General features: G+C 39.9%; 4 protein-coding genes across 5 annotated transcripts; 3 read left to right on the top strand and 1 right to left on the bottom strand.

The window, feature by feature from the left end:
- The first annotated feature begins 477 nt into the window (after positions 1-477).
- On the top strand, positions 478-5,922 carry fam185a (family with sequence similarity 185 member A). The gene is made up of 8 exons (XM_023298327.3): positions 478-1,026; positions 1,157-1,266; positions 2,973-3,065; positions 3,255-3,393; positions 4,906-4,947; positions 5,043-5,138; positions 5,260-5,394; positions 5,527-5,922. The coding sequence occupies exons 1-8, from the start codon at positions 621-623 to the stop codon at positions 5,637-5,639; spliced, it is 1,134 nt and encodes a 377-aa protein (XP_023154095.2). The 5' UTR covers positions 478-620; the 3' UTR covers positions 5,640-5,922.
- A 118-nt stretch (positions 5,923-6,040) lies between these two features.
- Positions 6,041-24,333, bottom strand: fbxl13 (F-box and leucine-rich repeat protein 13). The gene is made up of 21 exons (XM_035942913.2): positions 24,080-24,333; positions 23,456-23,562; positions 22,899-22,992; positions 22,708-22,775; positions 19,092-19,246; positions 18,601-18,710; positions 18,424-18,522; positions 17,466-17,561; positions 17,229-17,364; positions 13,607-13,659; positions 13,250-13,350; positions 12,539-12,668; positions 11,968-12,066; positions 11,651-11,771; positions 11,385-11,547; positions 11,188-11,307; positions 10,865-10,988; positions 10,681-10,761; positions 8,276-8,410; positions 7,988-8,151; positions 6,041-7,746 (listed from the first exon to the last, which is right to left on the bottom strand). Exons 1-21 carry the CDS (start codon positions 24,149-24,151, stop codon positions 7,575-7,577), a joined length of 2,400 nt encoding a protein of 799 aa, XP_035798806.2. The 5' UTR covers positions 24,152-24,333; the 3' UTR covers positions 6,041-7,574.
- LOC111588133 (leucine-rich repeat-containing protein 17-like) lies at positions 12,336-17,094 on the top strand. 2 transcript variants are annotated; one of them, XM_023298306.3, is made up of 7 exons: positions 12,336-12,598; positions 13,857-14,127; positions 14,233-14,718; positions 14,808-15,022; positions 15,787-15,942; positions 16,414-16,555; positions 16,638-17,094. In XM_023298306.3, the coding sequence occupies exons 2-7, from the start codon at positions 14,003-14,005 to the stop codon at positions 16,921-16,923; spliced, it is 1,410 nt and encodes a 469-aa protein (XP_023154074.2). In that variant the 5' UTR covers positions 12,336-12,598; positions 13,857-14,002; the 3' UTR covers positions 16,924-17,094. The 2 variants fall into 2 exon arrangements, with proteins under 2 accessions (XP_023154074.2, XP_023154075.2); XM_023298307.3 differs by having other exon boundaries at positions 13,926-14,127.
- Positions 20,704-22,567, top strand: LOC111588132 (uncharacterized). The gene is made up of 2 exons (XM_023298305.3): positions 20,704-22,052; positions 22,430-22,567. Exon 1 carries the CDS (start codon positions 20,803-20,805, stop codon positions 21,985-21,987), a length of 1,185 nt encoding a protein of 394 aa, XP_023154073.2. The 5' UTR covers positions 20,704-20,802; the 3' UTR covers positions 21,988-22,052; positions 22,430-22,567.
- Positions 24,334-24,338: the final 5 nt, after the last annotated feature.

Consider the following 24,338-nt stretch of genomic DNA (forward strand, 5'->3'; position numbering starts at 1 on the left):
TTCACACCTCCCATCTGATGTCATCCATGAACTGAGATATTTGAAATGATGAACCTGCTTCAGTGTTGCTCGGTCTAATTCTATGATATTTTTCTTTGAAGTTACCAGTACTTCTGTTTTCTTTTTGTTTAAAGACAGACCAAGTTTCTGGCTCTCTGTATTAATTAGAGATACTATGGTTTGCTCGCCATCAGCACTGTGTCATCTGAAAAACGTATTATTTATGTTGTATGGATGGATCCTCCTGGTAAACCTTGTATTTTCCTCATGATGTTTCCACTGTACAAGGAGAACAGATACCTGCATGACTCATTACAGAAAACTGAGAGAACATTGCTTATATATCATATTATGTCTTCTGTATTTCTACAGCACTTACCAATACCAGCATTTAACAGAACTAGTGGTTGTAGGCTTTTGCGCAAAGACGCTTTTATTGTGAAATCTCATCCCGGAAGCTCCTGATCTTGCTGTATATCAGTAACAGAGGGTTGTGATCATGGCTGGGAGCTGGAACAGCGCATGTTGACTGAATGACAGCGTGTTTATGTCGCTGGTTTGTGTTTTTTAGCAGCAGCAGTGTGAAGTGTGGATGAACCGCTTCACCTCAAGGTGACGACATGTTCTGGAGATCAGCAGGTCAGCGGGGATCTGTGCTTCTCCACCGGTGCAGGACTCTCACCTCCCCCCGGTGTCCTCTGCTCCCTCCACGGTCCTTCTCCATCTCCTCTCCGGACCGGTGTCCCGCACAGGAGGAGCCTCTGAGGCGGTGGGCTCTGGCCGTCAGCCCCTTCACCACGGTGCGGGCTCAGCTGGGCTGCAGCATCTCCGTCCGCCCGCTGGACCCGCACCAGTACCCCGAGGCTGACCGAGCCTTCATCACCGTCCACGGCACAGACAGAGAGCAGGAGGTCGGTCTGGATCACCTGCAGGTCCGCTATGATGAGCAGAGCAAAGAGCTGCTGATCTCCGCTGAGAAGGTCAACAGCGACGTGTCCATTGAGATGGCTGCACCCATCAAAAGCAGTGAGTGTCTAATGGGAAAGAATGATGCGGATATGGATGGAAATCACACACAACACCCTCTCTGCAACAGAACCAGACATTCATTCCTAGTCTGTGTACTGTCTGTGTGTTTTTGTTTTGTTTTTGTCAGATCTCTTCATCACTGCTCAAGGAAAAGGAAACGTGCAAGTGAAAAAAATGGAGAGTGACATCTGCAAGGTGCAAACAGAAAAGGGCAACTGTGTTCTGCACTCTGTTAAGGTGGGTGATTTCAGCATAAAATAACCCTCATTGAAGAAGATATGTAACAGAGAGGTGCTGTTTGGATGTTGACACACTGCGAGCTCAGACAGTCTTTAAATTTTAACCTGACAAATGCACTATTTTAAGTTATTTCAGAGTATAAATGAATCTAAAATGTGAGCAAAGTAAGTTCATCTCACTTTTTTTTCTATGCCTAACCCATTTTTCACATTGCAGAGGAAGGTTAGATGTTAGCTGCAATCACATATACATTGAATGTAATAGTAATTTGGGTGACTGAGTGTTTTTATAGCCCAGGAAAAGAGATGCAGGTGTTGGTGTGGAGGAAAAGTTCACGATAATAAGATCAAAATCTGCTGTCAGTGTTCCTGACACAAACACTGAAATTTCTGTCCATATCCTAATTATACCTTGTCTAAACTACAGCAACTTACAATAAAATTATAACATGTATTGTCATATTTTGTTGGTTAACTGACCAAATAAAATTATTTGCTGTCTATCACCTCAGATGCACAGACCTAATGGTACCACTGATGTAAAGTATAAACAGGATGCACAACAATATGACATACAATCGCTATCATCCAATATCATGTAGCCTGTACTGGCTGATGTGTGTGATGGGGAAAATGTAACTATAAAATCCCTTTCATTGCCTCCTATAACCCCTATTTTAGTTGAGTTACAACACAGAAGATGACTTCTGCACTACCAATGCAACTTTCACTCATGTTTATGATGATTATTAATGTTTTTTCTAAGGTTTTGGTGAAATACTGCCTCATAAACACTTCTTACAACCTGACATAGAGGCCACAAGTAGATGGGTCAATATATAATTGAGGGACTTTTGAAGTCCATGGGATATATCTGCATACATTTATATTAAAAGTTAAAAAAACTAATGTTTTTATGTTTATTATGATCATGTATTTACAAATTCCAGAATTATTTATTATGTAAACAATCATTTATTAATAAAAAATGACTGGATATCACTAAAATGTCAACTAAATAACCGCCCAAAGTTAATAACAACCACCTTCTAATTAGCTAAACAATAATAAAATGTACTCATTCAAAAATTGTTTTGTGTTCTTTTTATTAAGTTGAGATAATCATGACAGATGTTTCTTTTTTGGCAATATATCAGATTTTATATGGAAAATAACAAATTGTATCTGTGTCCCAGAAATCACTTTCATCTAAGTTCCATATTACAAAAACACCTCTCCAGGAAGTGTGTTAATTCCAGAGCACATGACCTGCTCCACATGATGTCATTTCCTCCTGAAGAAAAGACTGGCCAGATTCCAAGGCTTTCTGACTTATTTAATATAAAGTAGTCAACAGGTTTACTACAATAGCTTTATAAATAATTTTCTATTTCAGTTTTACTCAATTGTAGACATAATATTTAGAAGAATTTTTCTCTCAAAATACCATGTGGTGTTTGGTTACAGATGTCCATGTAGATTTAAGACCTGAAAACAGCAAAAATGTCAACTATGATACAAAAAGTACCACAATTATATACTGTCTCTAATGCTGCTTAATTTTCTATGTTCTACAATTCAAACATTGTGGGACCAACGGCACTAGACTGTTGTAGAACTGGGAATACTTGCTACATTCATACCATAAAGGAACATGTTTCATACTGACTCTCTTCCCGCCTCTCGCCATTCGTCGTATCTCAGGGTCATCAGGTTGAGGTTCAGTCCCACGGAGGACATGTCACAGGTGTGGGCACCATCCATGGCAACGTGGACATCAGCACACGTGGAGACAGTGTAAGGAGGACGGCATTGTTGTGACTTCTTTGTCTTATACTCAGCAGTCATTAGGGGGCAGCAGCAGTCTGATACATGTGTTAGCAGCTCAGGTTTGATGTCACCCTTTTTGATCTGACAACATAAAATAGTTAAAACCAGGCATCACCTGTCTGAGTGCTTGTGCAGTGATGACTTGCATGTCTGCAGGCTGTGGATGTCAAGAAGCTCCAGGGCACCACGATGAATGTTTCCACCGAGCGCGGCCCTCTGAAGGTCAAAGCCATCTATGCTGAGTCCAGCTGCATCTCCTCCAGCTCTGGCAGAGTGGAACTGGGACATGCACATGGTGAGTAAACAGCAGCATCCGTCTGTACCTGTTATCTTTACCATTTGTGTGTTTTTGTGCTGCAGCCAAACTTGAGTGCAGAAAGAAGGAAAAGGTGGAAAGGAACCAAGTGGAAAAAAGTTCTTGGACACCCCATACATTTGCATGTATATCGCATTAAAAATCATTCTTAGGTGCACTCTTCATGTGCAATTTCTTTTAGTACAGTCACAGCCATAAAACTAACCAAATTCTTAAAAAGCCAGTAAAAATTGAAAATTGGTTCCACAAAAATAAGAAATTTTGAGTATTTGGTCGTTTTGGTAGAATTTAGTTTTGTTAGTTTTTCTTGAAAACAATAAACAAAAAAATATTATTTGTATTTGTTTGTGTCTGTCTATTGCAGCCACACCTTTTGAAATGCAAAAAAGATTTTTCCACATTTCCACATTTATTTAAGATTGTGTAAAATTTTATGGGTGTCTGAAAACGGTTTTCCAACACTGTACTGTATATGCAGTTATGCTATCAAGAAATTTTTTTTTTCCTTTTTTGGTGCATCTTAAAGTGAATTATTATTATTATTATTATTATTATTATTATTATTATTATTATTATTATTATTAATATTATTATTATTATTATTATTATTATTATTATTATTATTATTATTATTATTATTATTAGACCGCTATTGTTACTAATTACTAAGTAGATAAAGACATTATATACTGAACACAGCAAACATCGCTTATCTTTCCAAGCAAGTTTTTCAATTTCTGAGTTGTACAAATCTTGTTTTCTTTAGAACAATAAAAACTAAATCTATTAGTGTGGTTAAATCACTACAATCTGTTCCCAATAATAATTTAAAAAAACTGTTTTATACATCTCTAGGAAACAGGTAAAAACCAAACAGGCCTGTATTCACTTTTTAGACTGAATAACTAATAATTATCCATCCTTCATCAGTGCTGTTTACAGGTTAATGTACCATAACATACAAAGGGACAATTCTGCATCAGGAAAACTGTTGCTTTTACTACCAATGTCCATTTTGGTGCACAGCTGCTTTATGTTAACTTGCTTGGTAAAGCAGGACCTCGGTACACCAGGAATCCCAGGCTCAGATCCAGGCAGAGTTGATTTAACTGCAATGTGGTTGCAATTTATCAATAATTTCTCAACTTGTCATTTGTTTTGGCAGAGTTATAAAAACAAGTTAGTTGTAAAACGACTAATTCTCTGAGGTGGAGATTAAAAAGATTAGAGATAACAGCCCTGTAGTGATGGGAGAATAGAATGTGTCATCCATATAGAATTTTAATTTCTTCCTGATACTGAGGAGCCTGTCATCACAGAATATATGGAAGCAATTATCTTGTTAGTGAGGCAGGTTTATGTTATGTACAGTTTGTGACAGCGGCTGTCCTTGCCAAAGTTTTCAGTCTTATTATGAGTAATAAAGATCATAATTTACCTGCCTACTAGTTATCATGATTGATACTGACTTTGTGTTTCATTGATTTAAAGGTAACACTACTGTCAAGAACATATCTGGAGATACAGTTATAGGTAAGTAGGCTGACTGACTGCATAATATCCTGTGTATGGTATCTATCAGTGGTTGGTAAAAACAAAAACACCTGAGGCCTACTTTGCTTTTGCAGATGGTTCAAATAGTTTCCTGAAGGTTTCGTCTTACAGTGGAGCCATTGATGTCTATGTGGGGGACGGTGGCAGCGCTGAGCTCCACAGTCAGGAAGGTAAACGCTCAGCATGACGACAAATATGCACCTAATTAGCCACAAATACGACAAATATGCACCTAATTAGCCACAAATTCCTAGATATTCTTTGTCTTATTCTGTCTCCTCGTTTGCGTAGGAGCTGTGAGTGTGCGTGTCCCATCCTCCTTAAATGTTGGGGTGGAACTCCGCGGAGCATCGGTGGATATCAGCCCAGAGGTTGTTCTGCAAAAACTAGAAAACAACATTAATGAAAGCAACACCACAGTTACTGGTAAGCTGTAATTTTTCATTCTGTCACTACACCATGCCGGCGTTAATTAACTGAACCCTTCTCCAAGTAAATAAACACAGAACGTTCCCTTTCCTCGCCGTTTCCTTCTCCCCTGCCCTGCGTTTCCTTCAGGCTACATGAATGGAGAGTCTGCAGCTGACCGGTGGGTTAAAGCTCAGGCAGACAGAGGTTCTGTCAGACTGAAGACACAAAGCTGGTTTGAGTCCCTGAAGCTGGGGGGCTGAGGGACAGGATCTCTAGAGCCATAATGCTGCATCACTGCACTGGTGTCAACATAGAGGCGGATTCTACTGCAGCCCCTCGAGACTGAATGTTATTTTACCCTGCTTAATTATTTACCTCTGTGCTCAGGATTTATTGTATTTAAAAAGAAAATTACTTGTAAACTAAAGTACTTTTCAAATGTTCTGATATGTATAGAAATCAATGTGGAAGGTAAATTGTGTTTGTGCACACCAAGGTTGGGCTGTTGTGAAGTGTCACTTTAAATTGGATGTAAACAAGAAAGTTGCTTACTCTTTTTTTGTGTATTTACTGCATTTCCTTGAAAGTCTAAAGCTGTGACAACAGCAAGGAATAGCAGAGGTACTTCTCCTGTCATCCCCGCACTGCTTACCAGCATTAGTAGGCTCTAATTTTAGTCAATATTAAGTAAACAGTGATAACTTCTAAGACATCTCCGACACAATAGTTGCAGCTACATAGGAGAAATATTCTCCTACCTGAGAAGAGATTCCAACTTAGCTGTTTACATGCATGCTAAATAGAGTAAACTAATAAGATGTGTTTGCGCGCCCTGAAGCTTTTAATCGGAATACAACTTTTTTGACATGCGGCAAGTGGTTCTGCCTGCTGGGAAGTGTCTAATCTGCCAAAAATATGTCAGAAGAAGAAGTTTTATTGAAAAATGCAATTAATGTAATAGAAGAAAATGACCGAGATTAACGTAAGGAGCAACTTTTGCAGCATGTGATTTTTCTGCAATCTTTAAACAGGAGGCCCGTTGATCAGGAACAGTAAACTTAGTGTCCCTTCTTCTGTCCAAGAACAGGAGTCAGTGGATCAAAATGTGAAGCAAAGACTGGCAGGAGTTTACCGATAAGTGATAGAATATAATGGAAAGAGAAAGCAGAAAGAATATATTCATTCCAACCAGTATGAAAATGATCAGATCAAGCATTATTGTGGTTATTAGACAAAAATTTTCCTACTGAATGAATCATCAAAAGGTTCACACCACCACTCTCAATCTCACTGAAAATTTCCTTTGATTAAAGAGATTACACGCTTGCTTGCTTGTTCAATCTTAAGAATTAACAACACTTAAGTGCATAGACAGTTCATAAACTCACAAAATTTAGAAAAAGAAACAATTCCATTTAAAACTCAAGCTGTTGAACTGGTTACGCAACACCAGCAAGCTCAAATTCTAATGTAATTTGTAGGTGGTTCAATTTATGCTATGGCAGCATAAAGCTCTGTAAATAAATATCAGTGATGTCTTTCTCCTAAAGATGCCAGCCGGGTTTTGTATTCACATATGGTTTTTACTTGTGATAATTACTGGTCGGTGGTAAACACCATCTGGTGATATTAATTAGAACAATTTCTTTTAACGAGGGAAGGAACCCTGATATCCATACAGGGACAACAACACTCCAGTGGAGACTGCTAAACATGTTTATACTACATTTACTTAGTTGTTTCAGAGTTTAAAACAAACTCACAATTTAGCAGTTGCAGCAATTTGATGACTGTGTGCAAAACATGGAAAACTCTGCATATAAACCCAGTACACTGTTTTCCAGTGAGGAAAAATGCCATATCACCACTATAAATTATAAAGAGAAAAGGAAAACTATTTGAATTCACTTATAAAAGAATTCTTCCACTTTTACAATGTGTTAGCATTTATGTAGAAACAGCACGTGAGCTGCCCGATCAAAAGGAAGGCAGGACAGCACAGGAAATTCCACTGTCAGGATCTGACAGCAATATTTCAGCTACCTCTGTGTCACTGAGTCTGGGCCTGTATCCTGACAGGTTTAGAACAGAAAACACAGACAGGTGAGACTTAATCCATTGATTTGGGACTTCAGCTATGTGATTGGTATTTATGAGGATTATCTCTTATATAATGTCTCTGCTGTTCATGTCCTTTATGTAGTTGCTGCAGTTGTCATCACAGAGTGCTGCTCCGGTACTTCCAAAGTATCATTGGTCCTGATGGGTTTTATGATTGGATGCACTATTTGGCCAAACCAGTATGTGGGGTCATCATTGCTGTGCTCCCAGTATGCTACACGTGACTGCAGCTTTAAGGCAGCTGCCCTGAGGGAACACAACATATGGTTCAATAAAAGTTCAGGTGCAAGACACTACCGTGGCAGTACACTTCTTTTTAAAAAAAAAAAAAAAAACTCTGTGTATTGACATTTCCAGTTATACTGAGTAAAACCTCCCAACTCCCAGACCCTCTAGATGAAATACACTGTCTAAAAAATTATAAATTACACACAGGTAACATGAAACAGAGAAAGTAGTCCAATACTCCTCTCAGTGTGCTCTTTACCTGGAGATGCCACTGCAGCAGGCCATCGTGATGGAGCAGAGTGGAGGACAAATCCTTTCCAAGTGTCGAATTGTGCGATCTGTGAGGAGAATGCAGCCACTCACATCAAGCTCTTGCAGGTACTGAGATCCACTTGTCAGATACTGCACTGCCATATCAGTCAACTGAAGCAGGGCGGAAGAAAATAAAAAAACGTGGCTTAAAATGACAAGAGGACAGACATTCACCTTCAGTGAGATAACATTTAAAAGCCTTGAGGGATGTGTGTGTGTGTGTGTGAATTTATACCTTCGGACAATCTGACATCCGCAGCGTGACTAAACCTCTGCAGTAAAATGCAAAGCTTCTGACGGCAGCGTCAGTCAGAGCTGCACAGTGAGAAACATCAACATGTTCCAGGTCTCTCACATTCTTACACAGCTTCTGCTCAACATGAGGGACAAGAAAAGTGAAAGAAAGATGTGTGATGAAATGTTACTGATGTGAAAATGAATGAGTAGAGAACATGGAGGAAATGGAAAACCATATCTACAAGAACACAAAGATGCTTTTCTCTGTTCAAATATGCCTGCAGGCAGTAAACATACATTAATCAACAATTGGGAAAATTATTCGCTTCTTTCTTGGAATTGCTTTTCTAGGAAACAGTTTTGGTACAAGTGCATTTCCTGTCAGCTGTTGATAGTAGCAACACTGGAAAAGGAAGTAAACTGAGACCCACTAAAAACTCTAAACCAGGGGTAGCCAACACTGTGCCCGCAGGCGCCTGGTTGCCCACAGAGACCATGTGAGTTGCCCACGACCCATGTTCTAAAAGAACACTAGTCACCATGAAATTCCTTATAAAAAATTATAGTTGCTGTCCTTTTAAAATCAAAACTACTTACATTAATGCAGATTTTAAATTACAACATTTATTATAATTTTTTTTAAAAACAAAAATGTCTTCGGTGTAAATGAACTTTGACCTTGTCCGAGTCAAAGTTCACTGCGCATGTCCAACCACCACGTCACTCTGCTGAAGCGGACGTAGACACTTTGGGAAGCTAGATGTGGCTTTTACCCCCAAAACATGACAGAGAAGTGAAAGAGAAAACGCTATTTTCACGATGACTGGGAGGAAGAGTTCCTTTTCACGGCAGTGAAAGATAAATGTATGTGTCTTATTTGCGGGGAGACTATTGCGTCGGCAAAGCGGCACAATGTGGAGAGATGCTACTTTAGCCACCACAAAGCTTCCATGCTAACTAGCCACCTGCTAGCACATAGACTGTATGCGCACTACGGACAGGAAAAGCCGGGACTTAAAGGCAGCTTTGGCATCTGCTACGCGGCGAAAAGTTTCTTCGTGGAGAAAAATGTACCATTAGAAAAGCTTGTTTCAGTGACGACAGATGGGGCTCCTCCATGATGGGTCAGCATGCAGGCTTCATTGTACGATGCAGAGGTGATCCAGACTTCCCAACATTCCTACATTACCACTGCATCATTCACCAGCAGGACATATGTATGTACAGAAGTGGCAGGATTTGATCATGTGATGACTCGTGTCGTGAAGATCATAAATGGCTCCAAAGCCAAACAACCAGGACATTGAAGGTGCTGCTGGAGGAGCTGTCAGCTGAACATGGTGACCTGTTACTGCACACAGAAACCCCATGGATCAGCAGGGACCAGTTTTGCAGCGTTTTTTGTCACTGTTGGCCGAAATCAAAGAGTTCATGCAATCCAAAGGGGAAGACACCTCGCTGCTTGAGGACACTGAGTGGATTCTTGACCTTGCATTTTTAACGGACATAACTGAGAAACTGAACCATCTGAACTGTGAGCTGCAAGGTAAAGGTAAGACATGATAAGCTCTGCAATGCCAGGCTTCCCACTAATACACATTTACAGACAAAGAAAGAGGTAATACATGTTGTCATTCAAAACACTGTGCCATTACACAAAAATGTGAAAAATAATTAGTTGAAAACATGTAATGATTTATTGTTATGAGCTGTTAAAAATGTTGCAATGCTGGTGAAAAATGCTGGTGATCAGTACTAATGTGATAGGATTCATTTCAAAATGTGAAAGAGTTGATTTTTTTTTCTGATGTAACTGATAATTTGTACAAACATGGGACAGAGTTCATGAATTGTTCAGAAATGTTACAAAGGTAGTGGTTTGCACAAATGAAGCATGATTTGATGACCGTTAATGATTTCCTAAAAATGTTAGAAGTGACAATTTGCACAGAAATGCAACTGGTGTGATTTTGAACAAAATGCTGCAAATATGCTGATTCATACAAAACTGCCAAGAAAGATATTTACCAACGTTTCAGAGATGGGATACCTCTGACTTTTAAATATTGGAACAGATTTCCATATATATATGTGTGTGTGTGTGTGTGTGTGTGTGTGTGTGTGTGTGTGTGTGTGTTTCCTACCATCATTGTTGTGGAAATCGTTAATAAATATTGTAAGGAATAATTAACAGAAATGTGATCAGTCTTTTTACATATTATTTTCATTATTATTATTATTGTTTAAAGATGATGGCGCAAGTTTGCTATTGAGGAAGTTTGTATCAAACAAGGTGCCCTTCGTACTACTCAGTACCCTTGAAGTTGTTCTCAGGTTCAAAAAGGTTGGTGACCCCTGTTCTAAACAGTTGGTCTAGTTGTGAAATCCTCATTAGATTTGTACCTCTATGCCAGCATCTGTGACATAGACGCACTCAGCAAGAACCAACTTCTTCAAGCGAATTCCTTCGAGAGTAGCCAGTCCCTAGAAATAAGAATATCAAGTTAAAAACTGTTTTCCATGACGGCCAGTTATCTTTTTTTCCCCCAGGAATGTGTGAAGGCAAGAACAAACATGCACACATTACCTGATCCTGGATGTTGCAACCGGAGATGTCAAGAGAGAAGATAGAGCTGCCACTCAGCCACTCCACAGCCGAGTCAGTGAGCCTCTCGCAGTAACTCAGATCGAGATGGTACAGGTTACACAACCTGATAAATTGTGCACACACGACACACAAAGGCTGCTGCCTAATACTATTTCACAGACCACCATGAGATAAGTGTGCATAATTGTATTGCTTGTTGTTGGGGCATTAAACCCTAATTTTTAGGTGAAGACTTGGTTTAAGGTTAGGCGAGTAAATGTAATTTGCTCTGAAGTGTGTGAATGTGAACTGACACTCTATACCTTTGTGCAATCCTCATGACAGAAGTGTCAGTGATGTGACTGCAGTGACTGACATTCAGCTCTTTCAGTTTATTGGCTGATGAGCCTTTGGTCAAATACTTTATCCCAACATCGCTCACCCTGAAGCACAAGCACATTATGTCAAGCAACATAATGAAAAAAAGCATAGAATCTGCAGCTATCACAACGAAACACACCTGCTGCAGAATGAGATGTCCAAGTATTGCAGGTTTTTGAGAGAGGCCACAGATCTGAGGCCGACATCAGTCATTCTGGGACATTCTGCAGCGTGGAGTTTGCGGAGGCCCTGTGAGCTGCTGCACAGAGCTTTCCAGCTGACGTCTGTCAGCTGGTTGTTGCCTAATGAACACATGCGGTGAAGAAATAGGAAATAACTGGACCAGGGTTACCTCTTTTCATGTGCATATGGAAATAAAAGTCGCGAGATGCAAAATGACCTCACCCTCTGTACTAAAAGTCTTCAGTTTGGCTGCTTCAGCAATGGCTTTGAAAGCAACGTCAGAAAGATGAGGAGCATCCAACAGAGAAATGGCAGACAGACAGTGACATTTGGCAAGCAGGGCCTGTTAGAAAAGAGTGAGATGCAAAACTTCTCTCTGCTGGGAAAGTTTAAGGGTGTTGGGACAAAGAATTACGCATAGGGCAACAAATTCTTTCTTAATTTATTCCTTATCTTCTCTGTCTTGGTTCAACATTCCAGAACAATGATGCCTTGACCCTGCATGAAACCTAAAATGTTTTAGGAACGAACACACTCACCAAGATACAGCTATCAGACAGCGTTGGCATGTCATTGATCACGATTTCTCTGAGTGCAGGGCATCCGGCAGCAATGTATCTGAACCCATTTACTGTCATCTAGGAGGAGAGAGAGGAAAATCTGAGTCTGTGCTGGAATCTGAATCATTCTGCTGCATGCAGTTTTCCTTGCTCTTCGACTTTTCAGGGCCCCCCATAAAGTCAAGCCATACATCTGGAACCAAACTAATGCACATTCCCAGAGGAAAGCGTGTTTTACATTGCAGTGCGTGTGCTGTGTTTTGGAGTATACACATGGTGAGTGGGTGGGCCACAGTTGATTGTATAAACCCAACCCTCCACTTGGCCCCAGCTGCATTTTACTCTGCCTGTCCTTCAGAAGTTTGTCCATACGCGCTGAGCTCTCTGTGAGCGCTCACCAGTGTCGAGTCAGAAACAAGAACAGACACGTGCAAACAGCGAGGAAAGACCGGATTTATTGAAGACAGACTCTGGAGGCAAAAAAAGCTGTGTCCTGTCTACAACTGAAGCTGACTAGAGTGTGCCAACTGAGAGGAGAATACCAACTGACCTGGGTACAGCCAGACAGGTCGAGGTGGATGAGATTGCGCCAGCCCTTCCCTGTGGTCAGGTACAGAAAGCCTTTATCTGTAAATCTGTAGCAATATGCCAAACTAAGGTACTGGAGGCTGAGACAGCTCCTGTGTGAAATGAGTGGTTAGACATAAGAAACTACAGAATCCAATTTACTTGTGCTCGTGACTTTGTGCAGACTGTAGCTGGTTGTTTTCTTGCTGTTTTCTTATCAAAACAACGTTAAGTTTCAGTTCACATTCTGGAAGGAAAGCATCACATTTTGAATTAAGAATAACTATCCTTGAATTCCTATGTCGTAGTATGTTAATCACTGTCAAAACGAAAAAATTCTACCCAGGAGGCAGTGATGTAATAACAGAAAACTTCTGAACCCACAAATTTATCAACAAAGCAATCATACAGTCAGCAGTTACTGTCAGAGTAACATATCATTTCCCATAAATCACTTAGTTGTCACTAACCACACTGATTTCAGAAACACAAGCCAGCAGTGGGCTACAATTGGACAAACACGAATGTGGGAAATTCTGGGAAATAAGTTGCAGGAATTCAGTGAAAAACAGCCTGATGCATGAACATTCTGACAACGTGGATGTACAGCTGAGGGGAACCGTACTTTAGAGCATAAATCTAGACTAGTGAAAAAACCTAATCTCAGATGTTTTTTCCATAACTGTAAGCTTACCTGGACAGTTCTCGTAGAGTTTTGTTTGTTACAAGTGTGTACGATAGGTTCAAGTAGAGCAGGCAGGGACAGCCCTCAACTATCTTCTGAACCAACATATCCTAAAAAAAGAGCAGATTCAAATGTTACCTTCAAAATCATAACTAACAGTCAGCAAAAATTTAAACTACTTATTCTAAAGGAATACGATGAATCTGTTGACTGATCTAATGTTAGAAAGGGGTTTATCAATGTCTTTATTAACAGCCTAGTCGTCATTAAACATGAACATTCAGAGAAAAGTGATAGAAAAGGCTGTAATGTTACAAATGCATTTTCTTCTAGATGTAGGACACATTATGAACAATGCTTCCTTACTGTGACATTAAAACACTCCGACACATTGAGCTCCTGGAGGTTTCTGCATACACCTAAGACAGCCAAAGACATGGATAATTAATACAGGGCAGAGAAGTCGCTGGTGAAACTATGTTGTCCAGTTTTGGAAACACTTTAATATAATTATTGAACTTTTCTTGTGATATAATAAAGTTTATAATTCTACATAAGGACAGGAGATGTAGATTCTTTCTCCTACGTAATGCACCATCTCTCACTTCTTCTGCAGGGTAAACAGCAGCTGTGTTCCGTCAACAATAACAGTGTTGTCCTCTGACCTATTGCTTCTGTTTCCAAGTCTGAAGACTGTAATCACAAACTCCTGCGTCGGCTCAAGCTCTTCTTGCTGAAAAGACAACTCCAGTACGACTCAAGATGCAAGTGATCCCCTCTCTCCTGTTAGCTTCCCTGCTCCTCCTGCTGCTCCCGTCCACTGAGATGAAAAGGCCAGGAAAGGGCAGAGGCCTCAGAGGAGCAAGACATAAACTTACAAGGGACAGGTATGGATTTGCTCTTGGATTTAATTTATTTTTCACAGAGTCTAACGCCTATGTATAGACTATGGCAGGTTGGAAATACATTTTTTTGTGTTTGAAAACTGTCAGGGTAAGAGGCTCTGGGCGTCACAGCAGATCAGACCCCTTCAGGTTCTTGGCCCTTCAGCCATCAAACTGTTCAGAGTCGACAGAATCTGGAGAGGTCTATGTGGACTGTCAGGACAGACGTCTCGCCTCCATTCCCATGTCAAAGATCTGGTCCAGAGAACCCAAACACCTCCTGTTAGCCCGCAACCGCATCAAAGTCCTTCGTGATGGAGCCTTCTTTGGATATGGCAGTTTGACCAGTCTGGACCTGCAGCAGAACCAGATCTCTTTGGTGGAGGAAGGCACCTTCCAGGGCCTGACTCGACTTAGAACCCTGCTGCTGCAGCACAACCGCCTGGGGACACTCAGTGAGGAGGCTCTCATCCCAATGTCAAACCTTCGCTACTTGCGCTTATATGATAATCCCTGGAACTGTGAATGCCCAATGGATAGTCTCATACGCACTCTTCAGGTCCCAAGCAACCGTAATCTAGGAAATCATGCCAGGTAAGTAATTCCTCCAAAAGCCTTCACATGGTGTTATCTGTTGCCCAGTCCACACAAGTCAAACAACCTCCAAATATCTCCTCTTGTAGGTGTGCAGAGCCCCTCAGGCAAAGAAACAGAAAGTTGAAGGAAGTTGATACCGAGCTACTGTGTAAAGAGTCACCATCAACCGGCACTCCACAGGGCGACCAAACGGATCCCACAGGCCCTATAGAGCCAAGTCCAATTCGCAGCAAACTAGATGCGACAGCACTGTGCCACACCTACATTTTCCCCCAAATAAGGATGGACTGCAGGAACCGAGGCAAGCCCACACTCCACTTTTATTTCTGTGAACTGGTTTAATGAACTGTACCCTTCTCTGAGCCTCACCCTGTTTTGAGAAATTCATCACATATGTTTCTTATGTAACAGAAGGGTTAGGAAAAATACCTGTGACTGTCAGAGAGTGTGTATGCTCATGATTAATATTAGTGTTGCATGGCCAGGATGACTAAACTTCCACTTCACAAGGAATTTTCAGAGTGAGGCATAAAATGAGAAAACATACACATCTGGCTCAGCATCTGTTTTAATTCGGTGATATTTCTCTAGCTTGCTTAACCTCTGATTGAAACCAGTTTAGAGTCATTTGTCACCTTATAAACTTGGAAAAATAGCTAATGTTTGGCTTATGTGCCAAAATAAGTCAATTAAACACTGAAACGTTTCAATTTTGCCTAAAAATAGACTAAATCAAATGATGTGTTACTACAATGTGCCTCCTACTGGCAGGAGGCCTGGATTTTAGTGTCAGATTCAAGTGATGGACGGAGGTAGAGCTTCATTCTGTCTCAAAGCCAATTTTTGAGCAGCTGAACTTGTAGAGTGGAATGTGACTTCTCAGAGAAGTCTTTGGTTTAGGAGATTTATATGGTATACACAGAAAAAGCCTTCATTCTAATTCATTCTAATCTAAAAACAAACGGAACATGTTAGTGGAGCAAAACTGTATTTTTTTGGCAGAGATAAAAAAAATCCAATGTATCTGAGTAACTCCTTCATGAACTTGTTTTACTTTATGTTTAGGTCTAACCAAGGTGCCCACAGGTATTCCAGAGGATGTTGTTCACATCGATCTGTCCCATAATTCAATCCGTCACCTCAGAGCCAAAGATTTTCAAGGAGCAAGAAGCCTCAGAACGCTTAACCTCAGTCACAACAACATGGAGCACATTGACACAGGTAGGTGTCTTATTGTTCCTGCACACCTACTCATCATAATCACTGAATACAACAGTGTGTACAGTATAGCTACTGTAATGTCCAAGATGAAAACTTACACACGCAAATGTTTTTCTTCATTTGTTAGGCAATATATGGAAAGTCAAAAGGTTAAAGAACAGTTACACAACTGCTCTGCTGACATCTGTTTTCCATTTTTCATTTCTAGAGATAGTGGGCCTTCTGCCATCTTTGCATATCCAGCATTAGTTTTATTTATGATGGAGAAATCCGAGACATTTATAGACATAAAGTGATCACTGTGCAACAAACTGAAACTAGCCTGCACATTCCTATAAGAGCCTGATTGCATCACTGGCTTTTACTGTTCTCGGTTATTAATGAACAGCAAAAAGTCTGTCTACCTATAATCATACTGAGAGGAGAAAGAAACTAATGGACATGTATCTCTACATCCTCTGTTTCTCTTAGGTTCCCTGTCTGGGCTCCTGCACCTTCGTGAGCTGGACTTGTCAGAAAACAGCCTGTATTTTGTTCAGTACGGTGTTCTTGAAGATCTCTATTTCCTATCACAGCTAAAACTGGTAGGAAACCCCTGGGTGTGTGACTACAGGTGGGTTCCTGTTTATAAGCATATTTTCATACTGATGCAAATAGCTTTAATTCAGTTAAAAACCTGACTCCCCTCTCTCCAGCATTCACTACATGGTGTACTGGCTGCGTCTGCACCCAGCAGTGAAGCACTCGGGCCTGTTGTGTCGCTCTCCTCCTGAACACACTGGGGAGAGTGTGGAGGAGTATGTGCATTCCTACAACAGAGAGTGTCCAAAGGAGAGACAGCACAGCAGAACGGATTCGGACCAAACGGACCCCGAGCTCTGGAACACGCCGTTGGAAGCGCAGGGAGAGTTGGAGGAGGAGGAACAGGAGCCGAGCCACTTGAGAATGCCGCAAAAATACCAGATTATCAGGCTGTCCTGACTCAAGTGAAAATTCACTTTAAAAAAGGGTCTTTGTTTTCTTTTGACTAACTTTCTTTCAGTATTGTAAAATAGTCTGCATCAGATCAATTAATGACATTTTTGTTGCTTTTATGTTTTGTCACTCTTGTCTTTTTTTTGGTCAAATATTAAAAAAAGATTGACATTTTGATTGTTTTGACTAAATATTACTGTTAAAGAACAAGATTTGTATTGGTCACAGCACACTGAAGTAAAATATGAGTATTGCACATGAAAGACGTAATTTAAAAAGTCATACTTAGCAATAAGACCAGGAATACTCACTGATACATTTGAGGCTGGGCCATTTTAAGGATGTACAGCCACGTAGGTTGAGATGGGTCACAAATGGTTGGTAGCTCTGCAGAATGTGCTTCACTGTACTGTCTGTTATCCAATCTTTACCTGCAGAGAAGTTGATCTAACAAGGACAAAAATCAGGCCACATTTATACTCCTGTTTCAAGGATAACTCTTAATACTAGAATGAAATAAATACAAGAAGTAAACTCCCAGTACAGACCTGACTCCACAGTGTACCTGACTGGATGATAGATTTCCATGTGCAGCATACCGCAGCGCAGTTTAGCTGGTCTCGTAATTCTAAATACTGAAAGATCTGAGGAAAGAAATAATAGAACCACAACACTGATAAATCGGAAACGGCTCAGGTAGAAGATAGACAAATAAATTCCCTCTCTCTTTATTTAAATATTATCTTACTACTTTTAGGTAGTTACTCACAATAAAATTCTGTCATAATATTTTTATCATGAAGTATAAATAGGATGATATAAAGTGGATGTTTACGCATACATACACATGTAACACATGTAAGGAATTTTAGCACACACAGAAAATTAATCCACAGATTAAAGCAATGAATTAACTTTCATACTGATCGTTTGATTGATATTTGGTCCAGTAGATTTTTTACTTTTACATAACCAGCTGTTGGTACACAGACAGGGTTCAGTGGCACCTCTGCCACTTTGTAAGGGAGCATGATGTGAACAAGAAGCTCCCATCTGACTCCAAACATAGTCATGTTAAAGCACTATTTATTAAGAGAAGTGTTGGACAGAAACACCAGAGCAAACAAAAGTCAGAAGTGGTCTCACTTTGCCAGCAAATGTGAATCCAAAACAAACAGAAGCTAAAACTGGTAAGTGCAAGCAGAGTCAATAACAGCATTTGTTGACAGTACTCTTACACTTAAATACACATTGTATATAAGTATGTATACTGCAGTATAATGAGCTGCAACTGACTTTAATCAAATGCTCTCAAAGAGACAGGACATATGTTTACTTTGGAGTCCATCTAAAGCCTTATGTAACAGATATGATCTCATCACTGACTACTTTGAGAACGGGGCTGCTGCAGCTTTAAAACTAGGACTATCTTCTTGTTGTGCAGTCAGACTCACTATCTACAAAGAAAATTGGCACATGAACGCTGTGTGTTGTAAGAGGAACTACCTTCAGTGAGAGACTGCTGGGAAGCCCTGAGAGTCCATCATGTCTTTCTCCAGTCTGGTGATCCTTGTGGCCAACTTCAGTAAAACTCATTTTCAATCTCTGCTGGATTTATAAAAACAGACACTCTAATGGAGAAGATCAAGATTTACAATAGTTTTCAACAAGGCTCCAACATACCTTAAAGTGCTCTTTTGTCGTCTTTGTGTCCTTTGTAGCATGATGCCATGTGACTACGATGCGCCTGAGCTGCCAGGTGTTCACAAGAGTCTCAAGTTTCTCGATGGCAGCTGAGATGAAAAGTAATTTAAAACACATTTCAAATGTTCATCATATTTTTACAGAACATGTATGCAGTTCTACATCTCCTTTCAGGAGGAAAACATGTGGATTTTGTTACAAAAGACATTTTTAGCTTAAAAAAAGCAGAATTAAGTCTCTGAGTGAAACATGGGGACAAAATGAGTCACAGGAGTGGGTGTATGTAGTGGGTAAGAAATTATATTGAGGAAAGACTTTAAGTTTGGACACATTTCTTAACCACACTGAATGTTTTCTCTGGCTATTTGCATGGAAGAATCACAACTTGCATAAACAATTCATCCACATCAGTTAATCCACCAGGCCTCAATACAACATCTTCACACACAATTACTTAAGCAGTCACCTACCAGTCTTTGCTTTCTTCTGTAATGTTACCCAGTTCAACCATTTGGTGAATGCAACCTGCTGGCATTTCTTCTCAAAGTGTTCCTTTGTCATGTCCATTGTCAGAATTGGCTCTGTGGTACCTGTCTTGCTCTGCACGGTGAACCTCTTCCACTTCCTGTCAGCCAACAGCCAAGACAGCTCATCATTAATTCAGTGAACAGATACACAGGCAGGCTTTCAGGAGCCTGCATTCACTCAACAGGAACCAGCAACACTGAAAAAATATTCATGTATTAATTCTTAGTGTTATTCCTCCTATAACCTACTATTATCTACTGTAATGATTATCTCAGCTTAAGCAGAATTGGACATTCAGACAGGAGTGACTGATAGGACAAAAGGCCAATATTGGAGATGACTGCACAGACAATAGACAGGTGAAAGGTAGTCTGTGAAACTGAATATCCTCATAAACTTGCCCACTTGTTAACAATGATCCAGAGAAAGTGCCTGCTTAGAGTTACATCCAAGTCACTCTCTTGGTTTTATGAATATTTTGTAGCTCAGTTTCATTCATATATATATATATATATATATATATATACATATATATATATATATACACACACACACACACATATGCATATTTACAAAAAGCCCCTTGTATAAATGCTACACCTGCGACTGTCTAACTGGACTGGTTCTCACACAGCACCAGCTGCCTTCAATCCCCTAATTGCAATCAGTGTGAGCAGAATGTGAAAAGTTTTCATATCCCTTCTTGCTTCCCTCCCTCTTTTTCCTGCCAGTGCTTGCTTTCAAATTTTCTGAGGAGAGAAAGGACAGAACATGACTGATTATTGTCAGGGCTGGTAGTTTAATCAACAGTCTGCTGTTGTTGCTCCAGGTGGACTCTGTGGTTGAACTGATTGTCATGGCTCTTCCACTTGGGTAAATAAAGCTGTGTAATTGTATTTTCTGCTAGATTTGTCTTGTTAGTTTTTTTTTTCCTCTCACATTTGATTGTTTTTCAGAGTATCTTGGCTTTGCACTCTGTTGTGGGGCTGCATTTGTTTTCCTGCTCAAAAAGGTAAGAATTTCAGTATTTATTCATTTACATAACCAACCATATGAGTTTAATGTCATGTCTGTTCCTTGATAGGCTATCACATTGCTCATGGCTACTATCTCTATGAGAATCCACAAACCCATGGTCAGTTTCACTCTGGAGTGCCTTTAAAAACAAATCATGAGGACGAGATAGACGCTTTGAGACATCAAAATTTTGCTTCCCTTCAAAAGCAAAGCAGAGAGAATGTCAACCCTGCTACAAGGCTCAGAGAAGAGACGGTGCAAACCTGGCCAGACTCAGGACATGGTGCGAATGAGTATTCAGTGGCCTCTTCCACCCCTTCACCGCAGAAACATGAACAATCAAGTTCGGATAACCATCATCCATTTAGCCTTTTAATGAAGAAACACACACAAGATCCTGGGAAGGGTGTCAGCTTCCCAACAATCAATCACGTAGAACGGTTTATAAAATCTATGAAGAACTCCTTCTTCACACCAGGACGTGACTCAAGGCGATATTTCCAAACTGCACGGGAAACTATGAAAAATGTCGGAGAGTCTTCTGTGGCCCATGGGTCTGATTCTGTAAAAGAAGATATTGCCCCATTGGACAACAGTAAAAATGAAGAACGGAGGAGACCAGGTGCCAAATACCAAATGCCAGATAAACTGATGAAAAGTAATTTGCCTGCTGGGGGTCTTCCTGGGGAAAACAATGAAATTTTCAAAAGTGCTGCAGAAAATGAACGTCCTAAATCAACAAGATATAAGCAACGCAAACAAAACCTATTTCCCACAAAGTCATTCTATCGAAAGGATTCTGCTTCCCCAGTCAACCCTCAACGCAGCCCATCCCAGGATTTCAGCTACTATTCAGGTCTGATGTCCAATCTACCATCTTTAACTTCTGAGCAGAATATCCCTGAGCCCAAATATAAATCTCGCAGTAGAGACTCAGGGTATAAAACGCCATCAGGCTTCCACAGAGTGACTCAAGCTGGTTTCTTTCATCCAAAAAAGCCACCAAATTTGAATTCCTATAACAAAGGTTTATATGTACCAAGAGGCCAACACTACAGCCCAGATCTTCTGCCTAAACACAGAGATATAAACCATGTTCCCACTGTCTACCAGCCTGCATCTAGTCGTTCTCTTTTCTCAAGCTATAATAACCTTTTCCCACATAGGAGGAGTGGTCATGTGGGTATTCAAACAAATAGTCCACATGGACCTTACAATCAGATGGATAGATCTCACTTGGCGTTTCCCATGAAACCCTCCAGATCTCCGCATGGCTCAAGAGGACTTAACAACTACGTTGGATACCACAAAGTCTACAACCAAAATCTAGTTCCTGCCATTCACAGACCAAATGACAGAACTATTATCAAATCTCATGGCATTGATTCAACCCAAAGTGGGACTGCAACTCACAGAGTTAGAAACCCACTGGGCTCATTTTCTCTACCACATAGACGAGGCCTTTCCCCAAATGATGGTTTTGTGTCTGCAATGAGAGCTGGACTTCTAAAGACCTTTGTGCAACCAACCAACATGAAGATACTTCAGTCCACTCTGAATAAACCGTACAGAAACTTGGGCTACTTACCTTCTCAACAGCTGTCAGAACCCATAAGTTCTCTTAAAAACTGTGTCAACTGGAGAAACAAAAAAGGCCCCCCTTCTCAAAGGGCCCAAAAGGGTTTACAATCATATGTAAATACATATATGAAGTCCAAAAACCGCTTTGCAAGAGCCACAACATACCTATCAAACATCTGTTATATACCATATCAGGATGCTACAGGCATGACTGCCAAACTTTATGGGAACATGCCTTAAGATTATCTATATAAAAGAACAATACGCCCCCACAATGCAAAAGGATGTGAAGAGGAGACTAAAAGGTAAGAGAAAAATGTTCAAATCTTTTGCATGTGCTTTTACCAGGAATTGATTATTTTAATATGAAAATATTTCATGTCAGACATAGCAACATTTTTTGTGCCATTGGGATACTATATCAAATCATACAGATTAAGTAAGAAACTTTAGAAAGTCAATTGTGAGCTTTTGAGCCAAATAGACTTGAGAAAGTAAAAAGCTATAGAATGTATTTGTATGAAAACTATTGGCCGCCATTACTTTTTCATTTCAATAGTAGATCACACTACTGACAGTATATCCATGCAAATATGAGAAACTAATCATAGTGTGAATGTACATTCTCCAACACCTAAAAAAAAAGGTGATTAAGGAATTTCTTTTCTTTTCTTTTCAATAGGATCTGTTTCCAACTGCAGACCAGGTTTCTGGTGTTCTCCACACATCCACTACAGTTAGTAAATTCCTGAAATAGTTGACAGTTTTTACTTGTCATCTTGGTTGTCCCATGGGATGATCTAATCAACAATTTTAGTGATTTTCTGTTGGCATTTTTTTCCTGTCACCAGTACAAAATGCAGTTAACTCCAACTTTTAAGCAGTGAAAAGCTGCCCTCAACAAACTTTGATAAATTAAGCCCTCATGTGTTGGCCTTGACTGCATTTGTGTACACCTACCTGAAGCAAGAGCTTATTAAACTTTTCCTGTAAAAAGATGAAGCCTTCTCCAAAAAACAAAGGTCCACCTAGAAAGTACAGTGGAATATAAATTATTACAAAAGCACAAACTCTTTCAAAGTTATTTGTCTTGCAAATCTGGGATTCAACTTGACATTTGGTGACCTGCATGCCACTAAACCATACCGTACCGTGTTGTCACCTGGGCCCATATAGAGTGTGTCCATTGTCCGACGTGTCAGAGATATTGCAGTGTGTTGTTTGGGATCAGCAACAAGCTTGTACCTCAAAACAGAAAGTTGACACCATAAACTGAATGATTTGGTTCCTAAATTGGTGAGTCCACATAAAGTTTTTCTTTCTATATGTCCACTAATCTAAAAATTAATTATTCCTGTTAGTATTTAGTGATATTAGGAGCTGAGGACAGTAGGAATCCCCAGCCTGTTGCTTTTGAAAGTCACTTTAAGTCTAAAGGAAAAAGTCTAAATAATCTTTGTAAATCCACAGAAATATCAGGCAATGTAACCAGGGAATGATACATTTCTAAACACAAACGTGAAACCGGTTTTGAGGTCTGAGATGAAAAGTGGCTAAGGTTTAAAAAAAAAAAAAAAAAAATCACCACTGGTTCACATTTGGTAGCCTACCTTTACTTTGGGGCTTAAGAGTAAAAGAAAACTTGAGAAAGTGAGCCACCCTGTGTTCGTGTCAAGAAAAGTCCCAAATGAAAGTGGAGTGTACATACCAGTCAACAGTCTGAAGATTATCATTTCCCTGGAAGGCCAGAAGAGTGTCTTTCAGAAACTGTATTGGGTCACTGGGACATGACAGACATGAAGCTGTCAATATGCCCTGTTGTCAAAAGAAAATTACATTTAGGATTTGACTTCATTTAAGTGTAAAAGTGCACTTGTAATGTAGTAACTTTTGTAGACGATCTGAACTTAAGTTTATCAAATGTCAACTAATGTTACCTGTTAGTTAACTAGATTTATTTCTAAATTATTGTGGTTAACCTCCATAAATAAAAAAAAAAAAAAAATACTGTAGGGTCTTAGTCTTAATATTTATTAGTGGTTCTTAATCTTAGTATTCAAATTGGTTAGGTTAATCGTCACAATTATACCGTAGAGTCATGGCCTTAATATTTATCATAGTCGGGTAAAGTTTTATTTAATATAGTTTAGGCCGGGTTATTTAAATTTCTCTGGTAAATCCACACTATAACACTGTACAGTCTTAATAAGTTTAAACATCGTGGTCAGGTTCATTTGTAACGCCACTCTTATTTTTCGACTCACTTTGACTCAACGACTGCCGCTTTAAATGTGCTTTAAAAATAACGCCGACTTTACATAGGACAACGTACCTTACACAGTTGTGGCAGGCAGTGTTTCATTTCGCACTCTTTCAGAACAGACTCTGTGTTTTTCACAGCCATTGTTAGTCTTTGACACGTTAGTTGTCTTAGATCGTGACTTTTTCACAGCGTTTGTCAGATTTTGCCTGCTAATCTGTCTCCATTTGGAAATTCGACGTTGCCAGGTAACGAATCAAATAACGTTAAATGTTGGACAACTAAAGAGTTACCGCAGGGTTTAAAAGTAGCGTACAAAGACAGCGGTGGA

The sequence above is a fragment of the Amphiprion ocellaris genome, chromosome 3 (assembly GCF_022539595.1).
Source record: "Amphiprion ocellaris isolate individual 3 ecotype Okinawa chromosome 3, ASM2253959v1, whole genome shotgun sequence".
In the NCBI taxonomy this organism is placed as follows: Eukaryota; Metazoa; Chordata; class Actinopteri; family Pomacentridae; genus Amphiprion; species Amphiprion ocellaris.